At 46.5% G+C, this 19,352-nt stretch overlaps 1 protein-coding gene across 3 annotated transcripts in view; it reads left to right on the forward strand.

The window, feature by feature from the left end:
- RALGAPB (Ral GTPase activating protein non-catalytic subunit beta) overlaps positions 1 to 19,352 on the forward strand; it is a 2,268,266-nt gene that overhangs the window by 2,191,600 nt on the left and 57,314 nt on the right. For all 3 annotated transcript variants that reach the window (XM_078652319.1, XM_078652321.1, XM_078652322.1), the window contains one exon: positions 14,879 to 15,027. In XM_078652319.1, the coding sequence (XP_078508445.1) occupies positions 14,879 to 15,027 (149 nt within the window). The remainder of the gene's footprint in view (positions 1 to 14,878; positions 15,028 to 19,352) is intronic.

Consider the following 19,352-nt stretch of genomic DNA (forward strand, 5'->3'; position numbering starts at 1 on the left):
ACCCACTTCCTCACAGAAATTTCAAAGGGAGTGGAAGGGCCCGTATCCTGTCATCGAAACCATAGGTAATACGACCTACTGGTTACAGATATCTCCCTCACGGAAACAATGTTTCCATATAAATCTCCTAGTTTCCATATAAATCTCCTAAAAAAATGGCTGGGACCAGTCCCCAAAAACAACCAATTTGGTTTACCCTCTACCACAGACCAGACTACCTTAGATGTGCTTCCAGTAAATGACGAGCTCAACTCAGAAATGAAGAACAAACTAATGACTGTTCTCCAAGAGTTTGCCAGTATATTCTCAGACCATCCAGGACGCACGAATACCATAGAGCATAAAATCGAGACAGAACCCGGAAAGCAAGTGAAGATGAGACCATACAGAATACCAGCAGCCAGGCGACAAGACATAAAAAGAGCAGTGCAAGAGATATTAAGATTAGGGGTAATACGGCCATCCCGTAGTAGCAGGTCGTCCCCAATCGTGATGGTCCCGAAGCCTGACGGAACAACTCGGTTCTGTATGGACTTCCGCTCGCTGAATGCAATATCCTCCCTCGATGCATATCCCATTCCAAGGGTGGATGAATCAATAGAAAGAATAGGAGAGGCCAGCTTTATTACCACCCTAGACCTGACGAAATGTTACTGGCAGGTGCCACTCAGAGAAGAGGACAAGTGTAAAACTGCCTTCTCTACAGGCGAGGGACTCTTCGAGTTCAATGTCCTTCCATTCGGACTTCATGGTGCACCAGCAACCTTTCAAAGGCTAATGAATGAAGTCCTGCAATCATATACGTCATTCTGTTCAGTATACCTGGACGATATTGTGATTTTCAGTAATTCTTGGCCAGAGCACTTATCACACCTCCAAATAGTCCTCTCTGCATTAAAAAAGGCCGGATTGCATGCCAATGCAAAGAAATCCAAAGCAGCCTACTCTAAGGTGAAATGCCTAGGATTTAGTCTAGGGGATGGAGTAGTTGCTCCACAGGAAGAGAAAATAAAAGAAATGGCTAGTCCCCTTACCGACTTACTAAAAAAGAGGTACGCCCAGCCCGACTTTTACAGCCCACAGCAGAAGCAAAACAAGCGTTTGTTCATCTAAAAACTGCTATTACAACCAGTCCAGTTCTCATTGCACCAAACTTTAACAATCCCTTCTTTTTGGCCTCCGATGCTTCCGATGCTGGTATAGGGGCAGTCCTTTCACAGAGGGGAAGCGATGATTTGGAACATCCTATTCTCTTTATTAGCAGAAAGTTACATCCCAGAGAAATGAAATATCCCACTGTAGAGAGAGAATGTTTGGCCATAAGATGGGCCGTTGAAAAACTAAAATATTATCTCGAAGGAAAGGCATTTGTACTCTACACAGATCACGCTCCCCTACAGTGGATGTACAAAAATAAGTCCCAAAATGCTACAATACTCAGATGGTTCCTGTTCTTGCAACCTTTTTCCTTTGTTGTCAGACATAAGAAGGGCAAAGACAACAGTAATGCAGATTTCCTGTCCAGGAGTTATCCTCTTCCCGATCGGGAGAATCTGGGGAGGGAGGAGTGTAGCAGGGGGACAGGGCCAGCAGAAGTAGAGTGGTGGATGGCTGACTCGATTGTCCTACCCTCTTTATACCCCAACCTGACCGACTGGAGATCGAACGCTGAGGAACTCTGGAATGCATACAGTGAGGAATTGGAGGAAGGTCCCTTTAACTACAACGAACTGGAGGAGGAAAACACGCCCCCAGATGGCGCAGCTCGGCGGCCATTGGAGAAAAGGCAGGAAGACAAGATCTCGGCGTGTGACATCACCGAGGAGCGTTTAGTGTGCCGAGGAAAGCGTGTGGATTTACTGCAGAAGGCAAAGGAGAGGAGAACCGGAGGAATAGAGGCGCCATATCGAGGAGCTGCAGTGCCTGGAGGCCACCGTCCCCACGAGCCGCCCAGCCACACTCACGGAGGAGGAGTGTGGCTCAGCCAGGTACGAGAGCGGGTGTCTGTCTGGATGGGGAGGCGGGGAGTGACTGAGGGAAAATAACCTAGTGAAGCAGTCACTGTTTTTGCGCAGTTTGTGTAAATATCTCGACCTTGTTACTCCCGCTCCCCACAACCGTACCTTCACCACCTTAGCCCCCCCCCCCCCCCCGAGCTCTGCACTGAATGTACATAGCCACACTGTATATAGACGTGCACAGGTAATCCCTCCACACCCCCGGGCTTCCTTTTCAGGAATTCTTTAAAAAACAAAACCACTGATAGTGCTATTTTCTTCCTCGCATGTACCACGCTGGAAATACCAAGCACAAGCCCGCAGCAGGAGGGAACCTTACAACATCCCAGGAGCTTGGAAGACCTACACTCAACAAAGCTACCACTGATCCTGCCATACTAGCCCAGGAGAGACTTACTGTGGGAAAAAATAAAACGTTAATAAAGCTAAAACCTTACATCCCAAGGTCTGGTCTCTGTGCCCTTCCTTCACCCCCGCCACAGGTGTATAGTTGCACATTTTCTGTTGTTGCAGAAATATGGTCAATTACCATGAATCATATTGTTCAATTCTTGTTGCCCTTTACAGTTACATCCTGTGGTTGCAGACTGCCTATTGTTTGTCATGAGATTAATTTACAATTACGTTTTGCCTCATAATGGGGCATGGCTCTTCGCTACTGCGAGTCTGTTTCTAGGGGCAGGTACTCTGTTCTCTCCCATCAGTCCCTTACAGTATAAAGTACTCTTCTTTTCTGACTTACAGGGTGATGTTTCTCATCATTCTGTGTTTCTTGTCATTGTTGTTTCAAAGATTTTTGTTCTTTTTTGGCACACTGTTCCTACTCTCTCTCAGTTTTTATAGTAGCTCTGCGTTGTGGCGCGGAAAAGTTTCACAATAGAAAACCGACGTCACTGCACTGGAAAAGATTTAAATTGGTCCATTAAGGTTCATATCCATGGACGATGTCAGGGCAAAGCCATGTGGCGCTGTCCCCCGGTGCACAGAGTTACTGCTGAAAATTCTCCGGATCCAGACTGGCTCATGGGAACATTCTAAAGTTCAGGAATCTGCGGCTAGACTGTGTCTTTACCAGATACATTGTTACCGAAGGTAAGTAACTTGTTCATCTCCAGCCTGGAGATATCGAATAAACACAAAGAATACTTCAAAAACAAATAAGTAGCATAGGAAAATGCACGGGCCCCTATGGATGCCCAAACCATATACTAAAATAGTGATATGTGAAATTGTTACCAAACCAGGACTAATACTCAAGAATAGTGGACCCCAGGGGAAGTATGGAACCATTTCTAAGAACCATGGATTAAGGGTCCAAGAGAAAGGGTTTAGAGACCCAAGAGGTGAAGATTCCCCAATATAGAGTTTAACACACACAAAAAAAGTCACCTCGAGTCTTGTCTAAAGCATTAGTGAACCATTAAGGAACTATGGTTGGTGTCCTCTTGAACATAAAGAAAAATGTGTTAGTCATTAAGGGGAATTCATCCCTTAAGGATTAGACCCCTCACTCACCCAAAGGTGACAAGCTTCATCATATGGGTCCTCCTTACCAGTGAAGAATTCCTAGTCAACACTGGGAGCTACTACTTCGTGATGTTATGAAGGAGCTCAGAGATGTTTAGTTTTACTATGAGGATGGGTACTAATTCCCATATGTGAGTATGATAGGTGTAGTAAGGTTGCAGCGCCGTGTGAAAAAAATCAAATAGTGGAAAAAAGTTAAAACTATCTAGGGTAGATGCACTACCTTGAGCTTTATTGTTGTGCTCTACCTGACAATATTAAAACTTAAGCAACACAGTAGTATGGATTTAAAACCACTGTCAAATTATGGTCAACATGTTTCAGCCCAATGATCAGTTCCCTGTATCGTTGGCTTTCGTCAGGACCAGTTATAATAGAATTTGCTGCTGCAACAAGGTGTGAAAGAAATAATATTCATACAAAACCAGTATTCCTGTATCTTCTTATCAGGTAATACACAAGGTATCTGTAAATTAGAAGAAAATGAGGACAACCAGACAAGAAACCATCAATGTTGTGCTAGCTATTAATTTGTATATCATATCAATATCAGTAGCTTTTATGCTTTGAGTAGTCAACAATCACTAGGACTTACGCTTCAATGTAGGATAGCTGTGCCTCACCTCAACCTGGCTGGCCGCTCAGGACGGAGACCCCGCGCTGCGGGGAAAAAAAACCAAAGTATTTTTCTAAACATTTGTGAAAATAAAGCACAAATTTGGGTTTATTTACAATCTATTTAGCACCACCAAAATGTTTAGGTCATCGCATAGGCACTAAGTATACCAGCTGATACGTATCATACAGCAAGTAATGAGTTGGTGTTATATATTTACATTTTTAGTTTAATTGGAACAATGTGCTGCGTAGAGGGTGATCAGCATATTATGGCATATGCACCATATTGATGCTGCTAAGTAATGGTCAAAATCTTTAAATCTTGTATTATCTAGGTACAAAGTCAAAAAAAAGGTAGTAAAAAAAGGAGGGCATAGTTCTAGTGCTCATTGTAAGAACATGGCAGAGTTTAAGTCCAAATATAAACGCTCAGTTATTCAGTACATAGAGAGTTCTAGTAAGTAGTCAGTAGCTTACCTATCCGTCGGTACCTCGAGCTAGGTAGAGCTTGCCCCGGGAGGTACCGACGTAAGGCCTGCCTGAACCTTTATGCATCATTCTCAAACGCGCAAAGTAAAGGTCTTTCAGCGCTATAGTGGGCCCCGATGCTGCCTGTCGACAATTTTATGCCATTGCGCATGCACGAAGAAAGCACACTGTACTCTGTATGCGATTTTATGCCATTGCGCATGCGCGAAGAGGAGCACACTATACTCTGTAAGCAACTCCGATCGCGTTACAATCAATCACGCTCTGTTTTAAGTTTTAGCGCTCAAATGCTTGTTTATCCTAATGCCCTCTAAATATACTTCATCAATGCACTCCAAATTCAGTGCAGTTTATTAGTAATAAAACCCGCGATCGACGGTGACTAGTTTCTCTGCTACACCCATGTCTAATATTCAGAAAACAGGCCGCCGAAGGCGACTAGTGTCCCCAATAAGCACCTGTGTAGATAAACTGAGGGTTAAGCAAATAAATGAATAGAATTCAAACAGTTATCATACTTGAAATTATCTACAACTTTTTTTGGGTGTAGAAATATGAACTAGGCGTTTCTCCTCTTTATTGTTGACATATAAAGGCAGCTTTGTAGCTCTTATAGATCAATGAACATTCCAAAGTGACAAATGTCACATATTTTAGCAAAATCGGCGAAAGTGTTTTTCATCATATTAACTATTGTTAGTGTATAGTCTAGAGGCATACCAAGTGGCATACATAGTATGGCATGAAAGTCATATCAAGACTGGTCATTGCAATACATTGTCACAAATGTGGGCTTCATTACACCGTATCAGTGACAGTGCACTGAGAAGCGGAAGATCTGTAGAAGAATAACAAGATGATTAAGCACCCTGTGTGGTTCTCAATGTAACTGCTCTAATAATTATAGTTTCGTTTTTATAATCTTGGTGAATTTCATTTATATAGCTTTTAGTCATATAGTTGACCGATTGTCCTGGTCCTAGAAGGGTATGTTAATTTCTAATCTTATTTATGGGGACGGATGGTGATGAAATCAATTCAAAGGTTGTGGCCTATAATGCTAGCCACGGTATTTCATCGTTAAGGCCCATCACGTCAGTTCGTAGTTTGTAGACCCAGCGTTGTTCTTTACCAAATAGAAACTTCGATACATCCGTCAGGTGTCGGGGTATCCAAGGTTGCTCTAGGACTACCCAGCGCAATTTAGTGTCCAAATGATGTTTGCCCAGGAAATGATTTATCAATTTTGTAGATCTTTTTCCACATCGAATTGTACTTTTATGTTCTTGTATCCTTGTTTTAATCTTCCTGGTAGTCATCCCGACATACCGAAGATTACAAGGACACCAAATCAGATAAATAAGTCGTTCACTATTACAATTAGTGTGTTTCATGATCTTCCAAGATCTTGCCGTACCGATGTCTATCTCCGTAGTTTTTGAGGGCATACTGTGCATGTTCCACAAGGGAAATGCCCCATCACTGGTGGAAGATTCCACAGAGAAGGTTGTGTAATAGGTTGTATTTCTTTTGGACGTGTGTGTACCAGTTTGTCTTTTATATTGGCACTGCGTTTATATGCGAACATGGGAGGAGGAAGTTGATTGTCAGCTGTATTGAGTATCTTCCAATGCTGGGTAATACTTTTCTTGACTGAGTTGGAAGAGCTTGAGATGGTATTAACAAAAGTAAGTCTATGACTTGTTTCTTTCACGATTGCCTTCTCAAGGAGTGCCTCTCTATTGTTGTTAGCCGCTCGTTTTCTGGACCTGCGGATTATTTTTGAAGGGTACTTTTTTATCAGCAGGTCTTGTGAGAGTGCCTCCGCATGTTCATTGTATTTCTCCATCGAGGTACAATTGCGCCTTATCCGGAGAAACTGTCCGAATGGCAGGTCCTCACGAAGTGCTCGTGGATGATAGCTCTTAAATGGGAGTAATGAATTACATGCCATTGCTTTCTTATATAGTTCAGTTATTAAACCTTCATCCTTTGGCATTATCTTCACATCCAAAAAGGGCAGACTCGTTTTCGAGAATTCCAGTGTGAATCTCAGGAATGCATTCTGGATATTAAGCCACCCATGGAATGCTTTCAAGGTGTCTTCATCTCTTCTCCAGATAACAGAAATGTCATCAATGTACCTCTTCCAGGTCCGTAGATGACTAAAGAAAGGGTTTCCATGTTGTAAGACCGTTGACTGTTCAAAATTATGAACATACAGGTTTGCAAGGCTTGGGGCACAAACACTCCCCATTGATGTGCCTAATATCTAGAGGTACAGTCGTTCTTCAAACTTGAGGAAGTTCTCTTTCAATACCATGCGTGCACAGAAGATGACAAAGCTGATAGGTGTAATGCTTTCCCAAGGAAGTGCTTCCAACATAACTTTTATTGTTTGTAGTGTTTCTTCTTGCGGAATACACGTGTATAAAGATTCCTTGTCAAAAGAAACCAACCAGTCCTGTTCAATGTCAAATGGAATCTCCTGAATGCAGCGTAGTAGATCTTTAGTATCTTGGATAAAGGTGGGCATTGCCAGAACCAAAGGTCGTAAGAACACATCTACAAAAGTGGAAAGGGGTTCAAGTATATATTTTTTTGTGTGTGTTGAAGCATGGAACCACCCAAGGTGAGTAATCACTGACCCAAGGCGCCTGGGTGCAGAGTGGTTACACCGGGTCAGACGTCCATAGACTAACACAGGGTAAGTCGCAGTTGGATTTGTATGGTTCTAGGACCCTTCCCAAAGTACCAGAAGGGAACTACTTGGATCAAGGAAGGTTGGAGAATCACCCCACCTGTGGATACTCAGGAAACCTGGATACCTACACCAGGGAGCCTGGGTGCATAGGGGTGAAGTGGTGTTGGAACCGCTTGTTGACACCAATGGAGGATCAGCAGCTACAGAGTCTCATGGAGCAGGCTGTGGAACCAGGCTGTGGAATGAGGCTGTGGAATCCAGACGAGATGAACCTGAAAGCAGAGGGGACAGAGTCGAAACAACCTGAAGATGACCTGGAGGCACAGGAGCACAATACCAGCTCTTGTTGGGGGTTCTTCCTGTAACACAGTGAGGTTAAAGCAGCAGCTGTAGAGCCAAGGCGACAATGCAGCAGCACAGGAGCCATCCACTAGCTGTCCCATGCCGATCGAGTGCAGGAGGGTCAGTGGCCAGCAGGACTGCCAACAAGCCTTGGCAAACACAAACAAGGTTTGGCTCTAAAGGATGCTGTGTTGCAGACCAGCAAGGTCTGTGGGACTAACCCAGCAAGACTAAGTCGGAGCTGCCCTCAGCACACAGGGGAGCCAGACGGACTTGATGGAGCCACCTTGAGGAACCTCTGGCAGCAGGTACAGGGAGCCGCGGAGAAGCCTCAGCAACACACAGGAGATGAAGGCTCAGGATGCAGTTAGGATGTCGTTCTTAGAGCTGTGCTGCATTGCTGTAGGCTGAGCCTTTTTGGAGCTTGAAGATCTTTCATGAAGTGTAGTGGGATTAAGAGGGCCTTTGCAGTGTCACCTGACTTACCTCTGGCTTGGCAAGTGACACGAGCGACAAAACTCCTTGGTATCTTCAGATGTGGGGCCAGTGAAAGTGTGGGACAAGCCTTTCCCAAGGTATGTCATGTGCTAGGGTCAAGAGGAACTCCCTAAATTTCTGAGGAATGACCAATGGCATCAGTTCTGGGGTCCCTAGCCTCAGAACTAATGAGTCCATCCTCCCAATATAACTTGTTGGGTCCCACTCACATCCCCTGCCTCTGCAGCAGCCTGCTGACTGAAGCTCTCAAGAGAGGGGCAGGATTTCTGCTCCAGGTTCGATTCCGCCCTGCAGGGTCCTCCTGCTCCCAGCAGCTCTGCCGTGTCAGGCCCAAGCTCTTCTGAGGCAGTTCCCTCACAAGGAACAAGATCATCTTCCTGAGAAGACTGATGCTCACATGAATTCTGGGGGAAAGGATAACTTCTTACCCATCCTATCTCTCTTGTTAGTAGCAGGCTGGTCCATTATTTCAAGCTCCAATGCTCTTTGATCTAACTGCTTCTTGGCCTGTGCTCTAGTCATCACAAACACATTCTCATAGATTCCAAATATGGTTGCATAAGACCTTAACTCCACTTCAGCCCATGCTGATATCTCTAAATCACTGCCCATGAGACACTCTACAGGAATGTTAGAGAATACCACAACCTGTATAGAGCCTGTAAACCCCCTAGCTGAGATTGATCACTGCCATGGTGGGGCTATTAGTGATATTGTCAGCTTTGGTTATTTAGTAAGTGTGCCCAAGTAATTATTGCTCAGGTTATACCAGTTTTTCAGTCACCACAGTGACACTGACAGCTGTGCCCCTGTAAGCTTTTGGTTTTTTTTGTTTCAATACCATTGATAAGGGGATGCTGCCTGTATTTCCTCATATTAGGAGGCCAAGCAGCCAAAGTGGAACGGTCAATGCCACCCTCTGATATCAGGAGAGCCTCAGTGACCTCTGACTAGGCCAGAGCTCACTGTAGTACCCAAGGTGAACCCTGTTGGGTTTTACTACTACTAGTGCTACTGCTAGGAGCACTAGAGGAAGTAGTAGCTGCCTTGGTGCCTTTCTTAGGACAAATGGGGTCAGATGCCCTATGTCCTTTCTGTGAGACGTTGGCCTGGTATATGCTGACCACTAATTATAGTGGGCACCTTAGACCAGTCCAAACAACCCTAATTGATGATTAGGCTAAAGACGACCTTTATTGAAAGCTATCCTAGTGGTAGCTATGGAGAGCAGCCTTCAGGCTAAGTCTCGAAGGAATGTAAGGCAGCTTGTTTTACCAGTCTATAACCTCCTGAATGACCAAATGAAAGGAGAACCACACCAGGTATATATAAAATATATGTATTTATTACTAAGCACTCTACTAACCTCTTTATGAGATTAGAGATCAAGGCACACAGTATTACTGTACTAGAACAACAGTAAATAGCACAATACACAGTGGGCCCCAGGGGGAGACCAAACCATATATTAAGAAAGTGGTATAACAACCACGACTTGACGAGACACAGTGCCTAGAGCACGTAGAATCGCTAGGACCCCAAGGAACCACCCACGGTAGTGAGACAGGGGACCCACAGGGAACGCGTGCAGTGTGAGAACACAGCCGCAAGCTCCGTACAATCCAATGGGAAAGTCGCAGTTGGAATTTTAGAATCAATCATTTTTATTGGGCAGTTTAACATCGCACTTCACAGCTCAGCTGCCTTCATCCACCGGCCTGAAACAAAAACAGGGGTTAAGCCCACATTACCCTCCCATACCTGGACAAGAAGCATCAAAAGATGAAAAAGTAGAACAAACTGGTATTGAGGGATAAATTCAATTTATAATTTTAGAACCTGAAAAGATTAATTATCCTGTCCTATATAACTAAATATATAACAAATCACTTTGCAAAATTCAGAGGACGTATAAACATGTACAAAAAGGAGATGGCGCAAAACAACTATATATAAAGAAAACGAATTCACTATATACACACAATACAATGCATTATATACAAATCACAAATACACTCTATACAGAACATATATATACACAAAAGGTGTACCCATAGACAGATCTCAATAGATGACCTATCACACAATGTATACACTCTTAACTTCGAGTGATATAACTCTATAATGGAGATCCCCAATGCGCCTGAGATGTAACTTCTCTCAAACTCTCTTTTGCAAAAGGCGCCTGAATATATAAGCAAAGATAAACTAAGCAGGGACTCCTAATCACAAGGGTGTCGACGCTGTCGCGGTCGCGTTTCAGCCACTGGAATCTTTATGGCTTCATCAGGACAAGGGTACTGAAGACAAAAAACTCTTGCGCTCATCCAAGTGGTGGTCACCCATGGAGGTGAAGTTGATATTAATCCACTGGGCACCAACGCCCATAGAGCACTTAACGGAACAAGTCGATGTCCCACAGGCAGTTATCCGGCTTCTGAAAGTTAATTAGTATATCCGGAACCAGGGTCGAGGCTAACGCACTCGTTCAGATAACAGGCGGCCAACGTTAGTCTATGGTCCATCCACGTTAGTCAACCGGAGAAACACTTCCGCGTCCGGCCGGCAGAGCAAGAACCGTCAGATTGAAACACACCGTTTGGGCCTACACCCCGGAGGGCGACCCCGCGAGGAAAAATACAATGCCTTGATGAGCAGCCAGTATAATCACCAATCTACTGCACTCAATTATAGAAACAGTAACACAAAGAACAAAAGAGAAACCACCCTCCCTCCCGCACCCACCCCTCCCCCACCTCCCACCACCCTCCTCCGCATCAGTCTCGTCTACCCCACTAAACTCCCTGCCACACCCACCACTCATCACCCCCCAAACCACTTAATTGTCGGAACCCCGAGGCCCCAAGGGAATAAGTTGAAGAATTTGGAGATAATTTGGACATGTTACTTCCCGCAGATCCTTGGATAGAAGATGGAGGAAAGGCTCCCACAGTTCCACATACTCAGCCCCCTTCCCATCCATACGCAGCGATAACCTTTCCATAGCGAGAAGATGCCACAGTCGGCGGATCCAGTCCCTTGAGTCAGGAGCATCAGGGGACCCCCATCGCGTGAGGATAACTAAGCGCGCTGCTAGCAAAGCCAAAGCAATTTGTCTACCCCTTAGCGAGCGCAAGGGAAACACCTTTGCATGAGGAAGCCCCAGTAACACATGCTCGGGAGCCCGTGGAAACGCAATGCGGAGTGCCTCATCTAGGTCATCAAGGACCGCTTCTCAATACCGCTCTAGCTTCGAACAATGCCACAATAAGTGTGTCAAGGTTCCCGGGGAACCACATCCCCTCCAACACAGGCCTGAGTGTTTCCGGTCCCAAGTCTTAATACGAGCTGGGGTATAGTACCAATAGGTAACCATTTTATAGGCGGACTCCGTGCCCGCCACATTGGCAGTGATGTGGTGCGCACAATAGAACACCCGCTCCCACTCTTTACGCGACAGCGGGCGCCCCAGCTCTGTCTCCCAGCGTACCTGCGCTTTGGTGCGGGGAGCGTTGGGGCGGGCCATAATCATGGCCTACAGCTCAGATATAAGTTGGCGGTCATCTTTCTTACAGACCACCCATCATTCAAAATCAGTCATCGGGCGGGACATGGCAGCCACATTAGAGGGATGGGTGATCCAATGTGCGACCTGCGAGTAGGGAAATGCGTCGGATTCCAAAAGAGAAAAATAGTCCCGGCGGAGCACAGGGAATGGGATTAGGCCATCAAGATCGAAGAGGGAGCCCGCTCTCTTACAACCTTCCTCCCTCCAGCGCTGAAAGGTCAGGGACGCACAACCTGGCGGAAAATCTGGATTGTCCACAATGGGCGTCATAGGAGATGGGAACGTCGTCCAACCTTTACGCCGTGCTAAACGGTCCCAGACATGCATAGTCGGCGCCGTAACAGGGGAGGAGTAGAGACCCCACGCTCTATTCCGGGGAAGCCACAATCTTCGCCATATGTTGCACCCTGCCACTGTCTGGTCCATGAAGTTCCAGTGTTTACTGGACCATGGCCTGTTCCATTCGAGGACAAATCGCAGACAGGCAGCCTGGTAGTGCGCCTTTAGCAGGGGGAAACCCAGCCCGCCGCAGGACTTAGGGGTCGTAACCAGCGATGAAGCGAGCCGTGGACGCTTATGATTTCACAAGAACTTATTAATAAGCCCCTGCAGCTTCTGAATGGCACCCGGCGTAGGGCCCAGCGGGAGCAGCTGAAAGAGGTATAAGATACGCGGCAGCACTGTCATTTTAACCGTGGCCAATCTACCGAACCAGGCCAGATGGAGACGGGGCCAGTCAGACAGAGATTTAGCTGTCTGATCTAGTAATAGCTTATGATTTATCGAAGCTGTCTGCGCTATAGAGGGGGCAAGGCGGATACCCAGATACGGAATGTCGGAGTGAACCCACTGAAAAGCGAAGTCTTGCTGCAGATCCAGCACTTGAGCCGCAGGAACCGACCCAATTAAGTATTTGCGATTTGACAAAATTAACGTTAAATCCCGCCACACTGCCAAATTCGTGCAGTTCTGTCGAAAGGTGCCGCACGGAGGAATGAGGCTGCGTAAGTGAGAGAATCACGTCTTCAGCGTACAGGCTGATTTTGTGCGTGTCGGATCCCCGCAATACCCCAGCTGGACCGCACTCTCTGAGCAAAAGGCTCCATATAGAGCGCAAAGAGCAGTAGGGATAGGGGGCACCCCTGCCTCGTCCCTCTAGTGATAGGAAACAGAGTAGACTTGCAACCGTTCACCTGGACCGCTGCCGTCGGAGCCGCATATAGACAGTGGACCCACCGCACAAAGTTGTCCCCCAGACCGAAGGCTTTCAAGACAGTAAACAGACACGTCCAGTCTACACAGTCGAAGGCCTTCTCCGCATCTATAGACAGGAAGAGGGCCTGCGCACGCGAACGGTGGACTAAGTCCATAAGGTGCAGGAGCCTCTTGGTATTGTCCCACCCCCCTGCCGCGTCGGAATAAAACCCGCTTGGTCCGGGTCACTAATGCCGTCCATCAACGGGCTGAGGCGCGCAGCCAGAATGCTGGCAAAGAGCGTGGCGTCAACATTAAGGAGTGAGATCGGGCGATATGACCCGCACTCCTTAGGGTCTTTCCCAGGCTTGGGAATGACTGTGATAGTAGCCTCCGACATAGAGGGGGTCACCTCCCCTACCTCAAGGAAGGAATTAAAAAGGCGCGTCAAGAAAGGAGCCAGGTCCACACAGAAGGTCTTACAAAAGACGGCCGAAAAGCCATCTGGACCCGAAGATTTAGCCGGTTTCAGCCGCGAGATCGCAGAGATGACTTCCTCAATACGAATCTCAGTGTCCAGGGCCTCCGGCGAGACCCGAACAAGAGGTGTAACACCGCAGGACGCCAAATAAGCAGCGACTCACTCGGGGTCCACGGAATCACCACGATAAGAAACTGTGGGTCTTCATTTACTGTCCAGCTCTCTAGAGCTTTATCAAGGATGGTTCGAAGTTGTCTCTCAGAGAGTAATTCAAATGTTAATTTATGTTAATTTAATTTGTAACCGGCACAAATCACCCCGGCAGGGGTATCTCTGCACAGCTCAGGACATAAACAGGTCGGCAAGACTCTTAAGGCAGCAAACAGCTCAGTCTTGAGAAATATCCTGAATTTAAAATGATCAGTACATTGACGTAAGTGAAGTGGGAGCTTATTCCAATAAAAAGGGGCTAAGTAGGAAAAGGACCTTCAACCTGAGCGTGACGTTCTTATCCGAGTTCAGGCTTTGTCACTGGATCTTAACGGTCTTCTTGGCCGATAAGGAAAAAGCTTTGAAGACTGATCATTTGAGCCTTTGCTATTTAGGGACGTACGTGCCAGACAGCAAATTTAATAATTCTTTTGTGGATTGGCATCCAGTGAATAGACCGCAAAAGAAGAGAAAAAGCACACCATGGTGGAAGATTGGTAATAAGACGGGCTGCGGTGTTCTGAACCACCTGCAGTTATTTATCAATGTTTTATTGATGAAAGCAAATAAGACATTAGAGTAGTCTAAGCGGCTGATAACCAATGCTTGAACTAAGGTTCTCTTCATATAGTGTGGAAGGAGAGTGAAAACTTCATAAGCGCAGCATATGAAAACAAGTACCTATGGTGTTGCCAACCTGCTCTTTCATAGTGTGTTTGATCAATTTGAACTCCCAGATTTTTTACAAACCATTTCAGATTAAGGAGCAGCGCCCAAAAAGGAGGGCCTCCAGTCTCGTTTCCAGAGCTATTGGGCCTTACCACAGAGAATAATCTTCGTCTTACTGGAGGAAGACCGTTTTCTGTGAGCCATGTGGCAGTACTTAATAGAGGCTTATGAGACACACAGTAATTTGAGCAGGGTTAATTGCAACACCTTGTTCAGCCCTTTCCATCATGCCTAACTGCTTGTATCTGGGACCTTCCTTTGGTATTATTTGCCTTTTTTTATAATTTGTGTTTTGGATTGTGTTTTTAGTTAGCTGTGTATACTGTAATCAGGATTAAGAAATGTACTGTTTGATCGGATCACATTTGGGAGAACCATATTCAAACAGATACTTCTATTTTCTCATGGTTTCTGCATATTGGATCATTGAAGATTGAGCTAAAAAATGAAAATGACGTTGCTTCATGATACACAACTAATATCTTCGTTTTTCTTTTTAGTTCTAGCACACCAGAAAAAGAAGTTCCTGTCATATTTATCCATCCTTTAAAAACTGGTTTATTCAGAGTGAAGTTGCATGGAGCTACTGGCAAATTCCACATGGTGATTCCACTGGTTGATGGGATGGTTGTTAGCAGACGAGCTCTCGGTAGGGTGAAATATTAACAAATCTGAAGTACTGCAGAATTGTTATGACAGGAAATGCATGTAGTAATTATGTTTTCTCTAATCCGTGCTACATTCATTGATATTTGTAAGGCTAATAGGTCTCGAATTTGTCAGCAATTGTGTGTCCGGGTGCAGCTTATTTTGGATGTCTAAAGAGCAAATATAAAAAGTATAACATTTATGAAAGAAAACATGCTCACGGAGGACTCATGGCGGCTATTAAAAGGACATTAAATAAATACAGTACTCTGCTCATAACTTTAAATTTAGTTTCATGAAGTGTACATATTTCCATAGTTATCCATAGTAACGCACCATTGTAGCCTGTAAGCAACACCCATAAGTGTCAAACTGTGAAATACATCAGTGCGTCATTGTGGTGCCCTCTAACACCACAGTCACTGTTGATAATATCAGCCATAATATCCACCTTCACAGTTCTTTGACACTGCACTGAGAAATAACGTGCAAAACTCCTCAATGCAGCATCTTTAGTAATTGATAACATTTTAGTTTACAAACTATAGACCTGGGAGTACTTCGAAACATTTCCAGAGAGCACTCAAACTTAAAAATAGCCATGTACATTGTGGCTTCCTGTGCTAGTGGTAAATTCTTTAACACTCCACTAGCCTAAAATTATTTTTAAATTATATATAGTCTATGGGCCTGACGTAAATTTTGGCTGCGAGGGAACTCATTCACAACAGCAATGGATCCTTCCCTGCCAACATTATGGGCTGCCCAACTGATTTAGAATCAGGTTTAATCAGGGATGCAAAAACGGCCCTGTAACAAAAACGGCCCCCTGGGTCCCCAAACCGGCTCTCCACCCGTGCGGCGCACTGGGGGATTGCCCGGCCCTGAGTTTAATGACGGCAGAAAATGCTTCGTCTTCGTGGTTGGCACACCCATCTGGTGGGGCATTTTTTATTTTATTTATTTTAAATGTTTTATATAGCGCTGGCTAGACCCGGAGGTATCAGAGCGGTTTACATGAGCATCAGATCATAGTTACAGGTTGCATCGTTACAAAGGTTACATAGTTATTAGAGCTTGGCAACATAGTTACTTGTAAGGTCCAGATAAAACAATAAGCACAAATACGTAAGGGGAAAAGCAGGCAGGGGGAGAGATTCAGAGTGGGGTAATGAGGCGGGAAAGAGAAAAGGAGGGTGACGGACAAGGCATGGAAAGAGGAGGGGAAGGGCGACGGGGACACAAACCGGTAGATGAGTCAAAGCAACGTCCAAACACCAGTAAGCTGGGATCCCAGGGGAAGTGGTATCACTTCACTATCTCTGTTGCGGGAGGTTCCCTTTACGCAGTGGACTCTCTCAAAGGGGTCTCTGAGACTTCAGAGTATAAATATTGTCTCTTTCCCCAACAAGGGGAGGAGTGCTTAGTCAAAGGCCACAAAGGACAGGGAGCTAGGCAGAATAGCAGGCAAGGTGAGAGATTCAGGGGAGAGGGGATAGGAGCTAGGGAAGTAGACAAAGAGAGAAAGAGTACTAAATGGGAACAAATTTAAATTAATGAGTTATTATATAGCGCTGGCTAGACCCGAAGGAAACGGAGCGCTTTACATGAGGAACAATAATGTTAAGTATTTACATCAGTTAAAAATTACATAAGTATCAGGAAAAGCATTTAAAGAACATAGGGGACAAGGTGAATGGCGCAAGGAAGGGTAAGGGAATAGGGTAAAGGGTAGGAGGAAGATAGGACGTAGAGACAAGGGGAAAATCTGCCCAAGGTTCGGCTGAGTAGGTGATGGCAGGGGGGGGAGTCCACAACCCATCTCCTCTTTAGCTATATGGTAGCTCCACCGGGAATTAGCCAAATCGCTTGGTCTCTACAGTCTGGGGTAAGTTCCACAGGTTCCAAGACTTGATGTGTAAGCAGGTTAGAGGATAGGTTCAAGGTCTGGTCAATGTCCAATTGTTGTCCCACGGAAGTTAAACAACGTGGAGGGGACCACTATGGAAGCCATCTTGGGGTCAGGCAAGGGACTGTACTGTACACTGGTGGCCATCTTAAGGTCAGGCCTCTGGCAGTAAGAGTCAATTTCCAGTACAGTGACTGCCAGAGAATAACAAATCCAGCGTGCTCACACCATCACATGCACAGACATGCCCAAGCACATACAAATGTGGGCACACACTCTCATATATGCACACACACAAGCATATACACAGAAACATCCAAAAACACAAGTACACATAAAATACCATGCTCTAGTACAAAAACACCCAAGTACATGCACACGCAAACACCATCACATGCACAGACATGCACAAGCACACACAAGGGGTGCAATTCCCACACCTCCGCTGAGTGTGGCTCTCTTGACGCTGTGGACACTCTCAAAGGGGGCTCTGAGACTCCAGGGTATAAATATTGGATCCCTCCCCAACAAGGGGAGATGAGTGCTTTGGTAAAGGGCACATGCTTATGATAGAGTTGCAAAAGTCCAGGGCAGAAGAAACAAGTCCCCAGGAGAGGAAAGAGGGAAAGTGGGGGGGGGGGGTGGGAAGCGGGTCAGATCTGGCAGATCAGCAGTGGGAGAGAAAAAACCTTGTGAGGGACCAAGAGGGTAGATTAAACGGTCCACACACTTAGAGGGGCTCTCATAGTCATACATTGAAGTCTTGGTGCCATTTTAGAGCCAGGTAGCTGGGCACAATGAACCCTGGGTACTATGGCCGCCATCTTAGGGTCAGGCAGCTGGGATCTGGTCGGCCTGTGCTGAATCCCCCAGAGTCAGGGTATCTTCCGAGGCACACACTCTCAATGTCAGGGGGGCCTCGGCGTCAGTGGGAGTCCCCAACCACCAACATCAGAGGTCTCCTACCGGTGCGTCCCGCAGGGGCTATGCATTGACTGCTATGGGCAGGCAGTTGCACTGGTTATCATGCTGCAATATACACTGGGGAGATGGGAGTTTTTGTCGCTTTTTTATTTCCGGTTAGGTTTTCTATATGTTGCTTACGACTTAGGTTTGCAGTAACCACAGTAGGAGGCGTGAGCAGCCAGGCACCCTTGGCTAGGGTGCAGATTCCAGGTGCGCAGCTGCCTGCACCCTCACGCTGACCCACCGCTGCTTGCGCCCTCACGCAGAGCTGCAGCTGGCAGGACGCTGCACATCATGACCGGGGTATATAGATCCCTGTGTAGGCATAGATGCGTTAGTTGGTCTCCACCACGAATGAAGTCCTGCTCGTGTGAGACCACAGATGGCCCAGACGCCAGGCTGTTGGTGAAACGCGTGAGGTAGATGTAGCGGGACTTAATCTTTTCCTGGAGGACAGGGTCGAATTTACGGATGTGCTGCAGGAAGGTGAGCAGCGACTCACCATGCCCTCAACCGAGTAGTCTTTGCAGGGAGTAAAGTAAAGTGAGCTGAGCTGTATTGTGCATGGGGGACCCCTCAGAGTGTACCGCTAAGCCTACCGTGGCTGCCTGACTGCGGGCGCCATTTTGGGGTCAGGCGTCAATCCCAGGGTTTAGTGAGAGCACTGCTAAATTGCGAGAGCACAAACTGAAATACAATCACCCAGAGTGGCCCGGGCGACCAGACAGCCCAAATTAATTATTACTGCCCTCCCCTGCCTCCTAGTTGATCGCAAATGAAGCCCTCCTGGGCCGAACCTCTCCCCAGTAAGCGTGCTTGCAGCAGGGATGCTGTCTGCCGCAGCAATATGGGCTAATGACGGAGAAGCGAGGCAGAGGAGCTGGTGTCATTTTATTTTGCTGCCGCTGACGGTCTTTTCCAAGGCAGCTCGGCACCGCTACCTCTCTTCTGTTATGCCAGGCGGCCACGCTCGGAGTTCGCCTTACCGTCCTTTAATGTCCTGCTGACTTCACCTCGGTGCCATTTCCTAGACAGGCAGCCAGTCGCGTTTAATCGAGCGCTCTCGGCGCGGCCGCAGGACACACCACTGAACTTGGCAGCTCCGCACCACTTCTCATAGCTGCGCCAAGAGTCTGGGGCTCCCGTTCGCGCTATATAAATTCACTTCAGTGTCATTTTGTGAAGTTAGTGACTGGTCACCCTCCGTCTACCGGGACGCAGCCCAGCCACAGCAGGTGCTGTAAAGATCAGCAAATGTCACCGGGTGGATCCACCCACCTTCCGCGCCAGGTGTTGCAAAGTTGGAGTTGCCGCTCCTCCGGGAACTGCTGTTTCACCTCCCGGTGCGGTGGGCATAGGATGTGCTGCATCCTTTGACTTTAGTCAAAAGTGCAGGGGATTTGTGGAAGGGGTAGGTGACCCTGGTGAATATTGCCACCCAGTGGATGATA

This window comes from Lissotriton helveticus, chromosome 7 (assembly GCF_964261635.1).
Source record: "Lissotriton helveticus chromosome 7, aLisHel1.1, whole genome shotgun sequence".
In the NCBI taxonomy this organism is placed as follows: domain Eukaryota; kingdom Metazoa; phylum Chordata; class Amphibia; order Caudata; family Salamandridae; genus Lissotriton; species Lissotriton helveticus.